Source organism: Bombina bombina, chromosome 2, assembly GCF_027579735.1.
Source record: "Bombina bombina isolate aBomBom1 chromosome 2, aBomBom1.pri, whole genome shotgun sequence".
Taxonomy (NCBI): Eukaryota; Metazoa; Chordata; class Amphibia; order Anura; family Bombinatoridae; genus Bombina; species Bombina bombina.
Genome location: NC_069500.1, coordinates 937,811,883 through 937,824,608, shown reverse-complemented (window position 1 = coordinate 937,824,608; position 12,726 = coordinate 937,811,883). Strand labels below are relative to the sequence as shown.

At 37.4% G+C, this 12,726-nt stretch overlaps 1 protein-coding gene across 1 annotated transcript; it reads left to right on the top strand.

The window, feature by feature from the left end:
• Positions 1-542: 542 nt before the first annotated feature.
• On the top strand, positions 543-2,457 carry LOC128648117 (aldehyde dehydrogenase, mitochondrial-like). The gene is given in 2 exon segments (XM_053700781.1): positions 543-1,581; positions 1,584-2,457. Coding segments are annotated over 2 exon segments (1,548 nt in total). The 3' UTR covers positions 2,093-2,457.
• The last annotated feature ends 10,269 nt before the right edge of the window (positions 2,458-12,726 follow it).

The following is a 12,726-nucleotide window of genomic DNA, read 5'->3' as shown; positions in this document are numbered from 1 at the left end:
TTTTAGGAGGGGAGATACTGAGGGGGGGGGGGGCAATTGGTCTACCCATCATATAAATAATTGGTAGTTAAAGATCAGGGTTATTTGAGGGAATATTTGTGTTATGGAGTGAGTATTAGCAATTGATAATGAGTGGTAGCTTAGCTATGTCAAGGTATTGCTGAGTGACATTGTATAAGATATATATACACATATACATGCATTATATAGATAAATAATTCATTTATCTTAAAATATTAACCCTGGGTACAAATGTTTTGAAATGGTAAAGTACAGGTCTATTCAAACAGGCCTGAAACTACATCCCAGACACAGACATCCCCCTAGCTATACTCAAATACAGATGGATACCTCAAAGAAAAAAAGGAAATAAACATTTGTCCCAAACTATAAGAGATAATGTCAATTCAAAGAAACTTTTGATCACTGCCTGGAATTGTGTAATAAGATTTCCTATTAGGCCCTGTGACAATAAGCAGAAGTAGTTGACAGCTCAGTCTTCCCTGCAGTTGTCTCTCCCGCTGGAAATTAGGTGCTGCACCATGCTCCGTGCTGTCTGTGGTAACGTCTTTTCCAGGGTCTCCCGTGTGCCCTTAGGGATCCAAATCAGCAGGTTTTCTGCTGCTGCCATCCCCGCACCTAACCCAAAGGCTGAAGTACATTTTAATAAGCTTTTTATAAACAATGAATGGCATGATGCAGTGAGCAAGAAGAACTTTCCTTCAGTCAACCCATCCACAGGAGAAGTAATCTGCCATGTAGCTGAGGGAGATAAAGCTGATGTGGACAGAGCAGTGAAAGCTGCACGGGAAGCATTTAAACTCGGCTCACCATGGAGAACAATGGATGCTTATCAAAGGGGTGGTCTGCTGAATTGGCTGGCAGATCTCATTGAAAGGGACAGGGCTCACCTGGCGTCACTGGAGACTTTGGACAATGGAAAACCCTATGCCATATCATATGCAGTGGACCTAGATCTGGTATTGAAGTGTTTGAGGTATTATGCAGGATGGGCTGATAAGTATCATGGAAACACCATTCCAATTGATGGAGATTATTTTACCTACATTAGACATGAGCCAGTTGGTGTTTGTGGACAGATCATTCCGTGGAACTTCCCTTTGCTGATGTTGGCTTGGAAATGTGGGCCAGCGTTGGCCACTGGAAATGTGATTGTAATGAAGGTTGCAGAGCAAACACCACTGATAGCTCTGCATGTTGCTAGCCTGGTGAAAGAGGCTGGTGTTGTGAATATAATTACAGGGATGGGTCCAACTGCAGGTTCTGCCATATCCTCCCATATGGATGTTGATAAAGTTGCTTTCACTGGTTCCACAGAGGTGGGACGTTTAATCCAGCAGGCTGCTGGTAAAACTAATCTAAAGAAAATGACTCTGGAACTTGTTGGAAAGAGTCCAAACATAATCTGTTCTGATGCAGATTTGGACTGGGCTGTTGAGCAAGCCCACTTTGCCTTGTTCTTTAACCAAGGCCAATGCTGCTGTGCTGGTTCTTGCACCTATGTCCAAGAGAACATCTATAATGAATTTTTGGAGAGGAGTATCCAGAGAGCCAAGACTAGAGTAACCCCTTTGACTTTAAAACTGAGCAGGGACCTCAGGTGGATGAGCATCAATTTAACAATTTATTGGGCTACATTAAATCTGGGGAACAGGAAGGTGCCAAACTGCTATATGGCGGAGACCCTGCTGCTGATCGAGGGTACTTCATCCAAACCACTATTTTTGGAGATGTAACTGACAACATGACCATCACTAAAGAGGAGATTTTTGGACCTGTGATGCAAATTCTTAAATTCAAGTCAATCGACGAGGTTATTGACAGAGCAAACAGTTCTATGTATGGGCTGGCTGCAGCTGTTTTCACCAAAGATATTGATAAGGCTAACTACGTGTTACAGGCACTGAGAGCTGTCACTGTCTGGGTTAACTGCTATGATGTTTTCGAAGCTCAAGCTCCCTTTGGAGGGTACAAGGCCTCAGGAACAGGCAGAGAGCTTGGCGAATATGGCCTAGAGGCGTACACAGAGGTAAGAACTGTCACAATAAAAGTTCCTCAGAAGAATTCTTAAGTACGTGAAAGTATAATAACCTCTTATCTAAAAGAAAAGATTTATTGGATGTTCATAAAAATGTGAAAACTGTGATTATTAGCCCTTTTAGATTTCTCTGGATGTAGAATGGGTTAAGGCTTTGCTTCCTGTAATTCTGTTTTTCACTTTAATACACATGATAATTTTATAATAAAGCTCTTCATTCATTCTTGTATCTACAGTGGCAGTCCAGTTCTGGGTAGTAATGTTATCTGTGATACCAAATGTCAGCACATTATGCTTGTAAACTACACACTTTTTCCATTTCTTATAAAGGAAACATTTATGTGTTAGTCTATCTGATCAAAACGTAGCACTTGAAATTTCTTGAAATCTCAACATGTTTAGTACAGCAAAACCTTGTATTGTTGTCAGTTCACGAGCACTTAAATTGTAGCAATAAAGTTTCCAATTTGCTGTTACAAAAAAAAAAAAAAGATTTCCCATTAGATCACCCGAGCCCCTGTGGTCAGAGAGACCAGGGGCGCGATCCGATATATGGCGCAGGTTTCGGCGCAAGTGTGGAAACCTGCGCCGCCTGTTGTTTCAGCTCGCACAGTGAGCTATCTCCTATAGTTGCTAAAGTGCTGTAAGTCTGACAAACTAGCGATGTCCAGAAATCTGCGTAAGTACACATTTCTGGAGTCGCCAGTGACTTACGGCACTTTAGAAACTGCCACCGCATAAAAAAACTAACTAAAGTATAAAATCTATCGTTACTGTCTAACACGCCTCCCTAAAATAACCCAACGCGTATACCCCTCTATCCGCAATCCCCCCTCTCACTCCTAATAATAAATATATTAACCCCTAAACCACTGCTCCCGGACCCTGCCGCCAGCTACATTAACTATATTACCTCCTAATGTGAGCCCCCTACCCCGCCGCCACCTACATTAACTATATTACCCCCTAATATGATCCCCCTACACCGCCGCCACCTATTTTAACTATATTACCCCCTAATGTGAGCCCCCTACCCGCCGCCACCTACATTAACTATATTACCCCCTAATATGATCCCCCTACACCGCCGCCACCTATTTTAACTATATTAACCCCTAATGTGAGCCCCCTACCCCACCGCCACCTATTTTAACTACATTACCCCCTAATCTAATCCCCCTACCCCGCCGCCACCTATATTAAAATGATTAACCCCTAATCTAATCCCCCTACACCACCGCCACCTATATTAAAATGATTAACCCCTAATCTAATCCCCCTACACTGCCGCCACCTATAATAAATGTATTACCCCCTAAAATACTAAAATGTCCCTACCCTAAACTAAATTACAAATAGCCCTGAAAAGGGCCCTTTGCGGGGCATTGCCCCAAAGTAATCAGCTCTATTACCAGCCCTTAAAAGGGCCTTTTGCGGGGCATTGCCCCAAAGTAATCAGCTCTTTTACCTGTAATCTGACCCCCCTACACCGCCGCCACCTATATTAAATATATTAACCCCTAATCTAATCCAACTACACCACCGCCACCTATATTAAATATATTAACCCCTAATCTAATCCCCCTACACCGCCGCCACCTATATTAAATATATTAACCCCTAATCTGACCCCCCTACACCGCCGCCACCTATATTAAATATATTAACTCCTAATCTGACCCCCCTACACCGCCGCCACCTATATTAACTATATTAACCCTAATTATATTAGGGTTAATATAGTTAATATAGTTATTATATTATATATATTATTAATATAGTTAATAATTAATATAGTTATTATATTATATATATTAACTATATTAACCCTATCTAACTCTAACACCCCTAACTTAATTATTATTGAAATAAATCTAAATAATATTAATATTATTAACTAAAATATTCCTATTTAAAACTAAATACTTACCTATAAAATAAACCCTAAGATAGCTACAATATAATTAATAATTACATTGTAGCTATTTTAGGTTTTATATTTATTTTACAGGTAACTTGGTATTTATTTTAACTAGGTACAATAGCTAATAACTATTTAATAGCTACCTAGTTAAAATAATTACCAATTTACCTGTAAAATAAATCCTAACCTAAGTTACAAATACACCTACACTATCAATACATTAATTAAATAAACTACAATTATCTAAACTAAAATATAATTAAATACACTAAACTAAATTACAAAAACAAACAAACACTAAATTACAAAAAATAAAAAAATTACAAGAATTTTAAACTAATTACACCTAATCTAAGCCCCCTAATAAAATAACAAAGCCCATCCAAAATAAAAAAAATGTCCCTACCCTAAACTAAATTACAAAAAGTAATCAGCTCTATTACCAGCCCTTAAAAGGGCCTTTTGTGGGGCATTGCCCCAAAGTAATCAGCTCTTTTACCTGTGAAAAAAAAGAACAACCCCCCATTACAACCCACCACCCACACACCCCTACTCTAAAACCCACCCTATCCCCCCTTAAAAAACCTAAGTCTAACCCCCAAGTGGTTCTTACCTGTCCTGAAGACCGGCGGAGAAGGTCCTGTTCCAGGCAGAGAAGTCTTCTTCCAGGCGGCTGTGGTTATCTATTAATTTAAAATATCTCTACTTTCTACTAAATATAATATACTAAATCTCTATGGTGGTACCACTAAAACCAACACAGATAAATTGTGAAATAAACTCTATGAGGGTCCTCCATTATTTGTCAAACAGTTTATTTAGGAATCAATATATGTTAATAATAAGATAAATATTTACAGGTATATATATATCAATCTATTTTACAGATACAGTCCACATTTTAAGATACAGGGCAACTTTTCTAAACTAACCCCAATTGTGCTACACAGAATATTATCCCAGAAATACTTAGCCAGATTCTCTGTGTCCAACATCATCCATCTTTTAGCAGGAGCAGGATACAATAGAAGAGACAGAGGCTCTGGTGTTACAGTATTTTATAACCCAATTCAAAAGGGAGAGGCTTATCAAATGCCACTCAAAAAGACCAATGGGAGTGTCTATAGTTCAGAGAGAAAGGTGTACCTGGGGGAAGGGATCCCAATAACAGCTAAGTGAATATTCCAGTGATAAAATGTCACCACAGTGGCGACCTCTTCTTCTTCCAGGAACCAGCCGGCGCAGAGCTGAGGAGTTGAAGACCGATGACCGTGGAGCTGAAGACGGTCCTCTCTGGAACTGAAGACCGGCAATGCAGGAACGATCGGCGACGCTGGAACTGAAGACCGGAGCCATGGAGCATGGAGGATCCTCTTCATACGATCGCCGTCGTACACTGAATAGGAATTCAAGGTACGCAATTAAAAATGGCGTCCCTTGAATTCCTATTGGCTGATTTGAGCCTTCAAATTCAAATCAGCCAATCGGATGAGAGCTACTTTAATTCTATTGGCTGATTTGAATAACCAATAGAATAAGAGCTACTGTAATTCTATTGGCTATTCTAATCAGCCAATAGAATTACAGTAGCTCTTATTCTATTGGCTATTCAAATCAGCCAATAGAATTAAAGTAGCTCTCATCCGATTGGCTGATTTGAATTTGAAGGCTCAAATCAGCCAATAGGAATTCAAGGGACGCCATTTTTAATTGCGTACCTTGAATTCCTATTCAGTGTACGGCGGCGATCGTATGAAGAGAATCCTCCACGTTCCATGGCTCCGGTCTTCAGTTCCAGCATCGCCGATCTTCAATTCCTGCATCGTCGGTCTTCAGTTCCAGAGAGGACGGTCTTCAGCTCCGCAGTCATCAGTCTTCAACTCCTCCGCTCCGCGCCGGCTGGTTCCTGGAAGAAGAAGAGGTCGCCGCCTGGAAGAAGACTTCTCCGCCTGGAACAGGATCTTCTCCGCTGGTCTTCAGGACAGGTAAGGACCATTTGGGGGTTAGACTTAGGTTTTTTTAAGGGGGATAGGGTGGGTTTTAGAGTAGGGGTGTGTGGGTGGTGGGTTATAATGGGGGGGTGTTCTTTTTTTTCACAGGTAAAATAATTGACTTTTAAGGGCTGGTAATAGAGCTGATTACTTTCTGTAATTTAGTTTATTGTAGGGACATTTTTTTTATTTTGGGGGGCTTTGTTATTTTATTAGGGGGCTTAGATTAGGTGTAATTAGCTTAAAATTCTTGTAATCTTTTTTTATTTTTTGTAATTTAGTGGGGTTTTTTTTGTAATTTAGTTTAGTGTATTTAATTATATTTTAGTTTAGATAATTGTAGTTTAATTAATTTATTGATAGTGTAGGTGTATTTGTAACTTAGGTTAGGATTTATTTTACAGGTGAATTGGTAATTATTTTAACTAGGTAGCTATTAAATAGTTATTAACTATTTAAAAGCTATTGTACCTAGTTAAAATAAATACAAAGTTACCTGTAAAATAAATATAAACCTTAAAATAGGGGGGCGTGTCCGTGCAGCGTTCAGAACAGGACGCATTTTCTGTAGGCTCCAAAAGATCTCCCAATAATCCGCCGATTGTTGGTATTTAAACAGCAAGAACAAAAACATATCACTTGACAACTCCGTGGATCAGGTATCCAGGAACCAAAATCATTTTGTTCTGCTGTTTATATGACATTGGGGACTCAGTTCAGAGAAAGGCCTTAGGCAGCGGCCTGCTGAAAGGTATCCACCTCCCCCCCGAGAAGAGCCGGGTCATCAGTGCTGCTAGAGAAATCTAGCTTACTGAACCTCTTCAACATTTATATCTTTTGGGACTTTAATTCCTTTACAACACCGTGATAAACACTGGGAGAAATTGTACGGGAGCATCATTTACTTCCCCTCATCAATAATGATTTGTTTGATCGAACCAGAGACACAACACCACCTTCCATCATCCTTGGAAAGATTAGAGAAAATCTTTGAATCGTTATTGGAAAAGGCGCCATATGACTATTTGATAAGGAAATTGAGCTCCGATAGTACACCGGAGGATCAAGGAGAGAGAACCTATGTTTCCAGCAGCCAAAATGGAGCCGGTCTCATGGAATATACTATACCTAATACAATCCACCGCAAAACATGTGCAGAACACCTATGCACAGCGCCTGACCACGGAAAATTACAGCCAATAATGGACCTTAGACACAACCTAGGATGCACGTTTATCAAAGTAAAGGGTCGAGATCTTACCCAAAATGGAGTCAACACCCGACACTAGCCTTTACTCATATGCTGATATCCGCTAAACAGACACACTGGCCTCAACAAAAGCCTCAATAAAAGCTCTCATATCAAGGATGTGTCGTGCCTCCTGAGGAGTTAGATGGAGGCTCACAGCCGGACGGGTTCCTGGAGTTACAGCACAGCAAAGTGATAAGTACTTCCATACCGCTGAAAACCTTTTTCATGGGTTTCATTTGCAAACGCAGTGATGAGACGGACACTCCTTACATAAATATGGGACACGCGGTTTCACAACAGGCATTGAAGGCGCCAAAAAGACTCCCTGAATTGCTCTTAAATCGATGGCACAACAAGCCAGCTGAGATCAGATGGCGGAGCTACTCAATTGATTTATATAGGGACATTGGTAATTTCCATACGAGCGATTGTCACCCGAAAACAGGAAAGGGGTAGACTGCAGCTGCCCCTTTCTGACTTTACAACATTGTCTCGACTGGCCCCATAGTGGTATAATACATGTTATTGTTTAGTTCTATAAATAGTTTATTCTGTACGTTTATGGGTCCTAGGTTGGCACTTATTGTATTCTAATGGTGGTTGGGGGGAAAGTACATCAGAACAGACTACATAGCTCTATGTATGGGATATAACATGCGACTGTGGAACAGGTCCACTATATACTATATACTTTTTAGCGATTATCTCTAAGTCATAATGTGTTGCATGGGTTTCTGCAAATATATTTTCTTTTGTTGACTAGTTGGAGCCTTCTTACTCACATCAAAAGGACATCACTATTGAGGTCATTTATGCTGATCGCTGGTTTACAACAAATAAATTAGCCTTGACAGAGTGATTACTGTGCCCCCCCCTGCGCGGCCTACGGCCGGGGCCCGCGGTGGGTGGAATGGGCTAAACACCTTAAGAGGACAACCTCTGTAGGCACCAAATCCTTTTATCCACATGTTTGATTATCTGCACTTATTGGCAGTCTAGACGGCAAAACCTCAGATAAGTCCATATTTTTAGGGAGGATAAGTATTTAGAAACCGTCTGAAGATTATACTACTGTATTGTAGCCCTAGAGTTTAAAATATAGCGCTAAGTATATCTATCTGCTCAGTCTTTGTCTCCCACAAATATCCCCAACCTAAAATCATAAGGTGTTACTCACAAGTTGTTAAATCCCAGTTACAATTCTAATCTTTATCAGTTCCCCTTTAAAACCCACATTTTTTCCCTGTATATTATAATTATATATCACAGGTAAGTGTACCATGGGCCTATGGGAGGCCTATACAGATATAAATTAAGCCATCTCATATCATTCACATTGATATAGTTTTTTTTGTTTCCCTTCCCCTTAGTCCCTGTTGATGTCTGTATTTTGTCTTGTTTTGTTTATTTGTTTTTTGAACTCCCATTCCTACTTTTTTCAGTTTTATCAATAAGACCCAAGAGTGGTCTGCAATGCTAAAAATGTGAATAATAGAGAGATACACTGAATCAAGGAATGTGATTTAATACTTCAATCTTGTGGTGAATATGTATAAATCACAGGGTTTTTTTTTTCAGAATATGTACAATGTACTGTATCAGTGATGTTTTGCTTTGCATTTTTGTCGAAGTATATCTTGTACATGCAATTTATGAAGTGTATCTGTATATAATTTAAATAAAGCTTTTTTGAAAATTAAAAAAAAACAAAAAAAAACCTTAAAATAGCTACAATGTAATTATTAATTATATTGTAGCTATCTTAGGGTTTATTTTGTAGGTAAGTATTTAGTTTTAAATAGGAATATTTTAGTTAATAATATTAATATTATTTATATTTATTGCAATAATAATTAAGATAGGGGTGTTAGGGTTAGATAGGGTTAATATAGTTTATATATATATATATATATATATATATATATAATATAATAACTACAGTATATTAATTATTAACTATATTAATAATATATATAATATAATAACTATATTAACCCTAATATAATTAGGGTTAATATAGTTAATATAGGTGGCGGCGGTGTAGGGGGGTCAGATTAGGGGTTAATATATTTAATATAGGTGGCGGCGGTGTAGGGGGATTAGATTAGGGGTTAATATATTTAATATAGGTGGCAGCGGTGTAGGGGGATTAGATTAGGGGTTAATATATTTAATATAGGTGGCGGCGGTGTAGGGGGGTGAGATTACAGGTAAAAGCGCTGATTACTTTTGGGCAATGCCCCACAAAAGGCCCTTTTAAGAGCTGGTAATAGAGCTGATTACTTTGGGGCAATGTCCCACAAAAGGCCCTTTTCAGGGCTATTTGTAATTTAGTTTAGGGTAGGGACATTTTAGTATTTTAGGGGGTAATACATTTATTATAGGTGGCGGCGGTGTAGGGGGATTAGATTTGGGGTTAATACATGTAATATAAGTGGCGGCAGTGTAGGGGGATTAGATTAGGGGTTAATCATTTTAATATAGGTGGTGGCGGTGTAGGGGGATTAGATTAGGGGGTAATGTAGTTAAAATAGGTGGCGGTGGGGTAGGGGGCTCACATTAGGGGGTAATAATTTTAATATAGGTGGCAGCGGTGTAGGGGATTACATTAGGGGTTAATAATTTTAATGTAGGTGGCGGCGGTGTAGGGGGATCATATTAGGGGGTTAGACATTTAATGTAGGTGGCGGCGGGGTCTGGGAGCGGCGGTTTAGAGGTTAAGCACTTTATTAGAGATTGCGGCAGGGGATTGCGGTTGACAGGTAGATAGACATTGCGCATGTGTTAGGTGTTAGGTTTTATTTTGCAGGTAGTTTGGAGAGTTACGGGGCTCCAATACTCAGCGTAAAGGCTTACTACGCCTGCAATTTGTGGCGAGGTGAAAATGGAGTAAGATTTCTCCATTTTCGCCACGTAAGTCCTTACGCTGTATATTGGATACCAAACTGCGTGTGTTTGGTATACCTGTCTATTGGCCATAAAACTACGGTTGAAGGCAGAAATATACGCGCGTAACTTCTAGGTTACGCCGTATATAGGATACCAAACCCGCACAAAATTTGGCGTTGCCGGCTTTTGCGGGCGACGCTGCATATCGGATCGGGCCCCCAGAAGTCTGCAGTTTGAGATACATTTCCAGGATGGCCAGGAAATGTAAATATCTATTATCTAGGTGTTAATTACCCCATGTTGAGTTAAATATACAGAACCCTAGACCCCTCATCTGAGTTAAAAGTATCTAAGTAAGTCTTTTTAAACCTGTGTATTTTGAAAGCATATAAGATTAAAACTTTAAAACTTAAATATATGAATTGTATAATTATAAGATCTATTTAAAATACTCAGATTATATAAATAATATATATATTAATCTGAGAGAAAGGCCTAATATTCTATATTAAATAAGTGTCTAATAATTAAATAAATAATTGTATTGGTGAATTTAAAATGTTTCAAATTAAACAGCATTTGCTTTATTCCAGAATCTGATCTCAATGAGGTTTAGAAATGAATACATCTGCAATACGTTGTCCAATGAATTATATCATATCTGTGTTTTCATGCATTCAAAATAACATTATCAGGAGATGTACTAAATAGGGAGTATAATTATATTAATAGGAAATGAGAATCCAATAAATATTTCTGTATAATTAGTTACTACAGAGTTCACTTCCAATTACATATATGATATAAGATGGTGACTGGGAAATGCAATATATTTACCAGTATATTAAATGAACTGATATATTAATTAATATCATACTGAAAGTATTAAATTAAAATCCTTTAAGTCCCCTCATAAAAATGTGACTTTTAAATACATCTCTTAAATATTAAGTAGAATTGTATTGAGACACACACTGAATATATGTGTATTATATGTAAGCAGATATGCAATTAGAAATATGTCTAATACTAAATCAATATACTCATGGTATTGAAATACACATGCTCAGCCAAACTAAATAATACCATATCAAATTGACCAAATCGTTTATTGAGCTATAAAATATGAGTGTATTAAATAGACATTTCATAAAAATATTATGTCCCTGTAATTGAGAAACATAATATTTTAAATATGAAATGAAACTACACTTCTACTACTTCGGATGCCCTCTGGTGTCCGATATGGGAATTACAGTCCGATATGGGAATTACAGCCAGAGAAATTAAATTTAAGGAAATTGAATGACATTACAAGTAACCTATGAGAGGTGAGCTCCGACTCAAAGGGCGTAACCAGATCTTATTGGAATGATTAGAGAATGAAGGAGTGGCTTATGACTGATATAGGCTTTCACTAATTTTACACACATTTTGGGCCTATACTTTCTCTGACTCCTGGCTGGAAAACCTTCTGTGGACAAGAGAGATACTCTGTGACCTGTACCCTTGCAAAATAAGTGGAATATTCCTTCATGTATGACCAATAGAATATCTGGAAGCTGAAACTCTCAATTTGGTTAACTGGTAATGTATGTGCATTTAATTTCTTTTATATATTAAATAGCCCTTAGCAATGAAATTCGTTATAGCCTAGTATAGCTGCAGTTGTGAATTAAAAAGGTATCTTATTCTTATATTTAATATTAATTAGACCAGGGTAGTAAGTATACTAGTGTTAAATATTATTACTAAGAAAGGATTTAGGTATTTTAATGTCATAAGTTATTTGTAGTTATTGTGATATATTTTAGAATTTGTTTTATTGTGGCTAAATAAGAAGTTATTTCATATTATTATTATTATTATTATTATTATCATTTATTTGTATAGCGCTGCCAAATTCCGTAGCGCTGGTATTTTAATTGGTAAATGTGGAATTGGTAGTATTGTGTAACAATCTCTGGGTTTAAGTGAAGTATATTAGATTTTATTGGGTTAAAAATAGCTTAATTATATTTTCTAGAAATTCCATTAGATTTATTGAGATTTGGTAAGATTTGTGTTGAAAGATTCGGTTATATTGTTAACTAAGAATTATTAAGTTAGTAGTCCATAGTTTGGTATTGGAGTAAGTGTTGCTGGCTAATTACAAATTGTTTTGTAAGTTTAATGGTAATATCTGATGTTTAAATAATTTTGAGTTAAGGTTAATTTATAGAAATATTTCTTCCATTTACAGGATAATAGATAATATCTATTGAATAGTAATCAATCTAAATATCTCTATGGCCTGCTGAATGTGTTGATCAATTGATAGATATAACTGGTCATAGGTGATGTTCAGTTGCTACATAAATGTAATCAAAGTGTATATAAAGATTAACTGATCAGAATTCAGGAATTAATTTAATTTCAGATGAAATATTAATGTTTATAATAATTTTATTGTCATAATTTCTAGAGATCTCAATATCATTCTGGAATACACTATAGAGATTATATAACTTTTCACTGAAGTGTATTGACAAATTCCACTATATTAATTGGAGATATTGCTGACGATAATTTTATGATCGATTATTAATATTCATAATACCATTAATCAAAA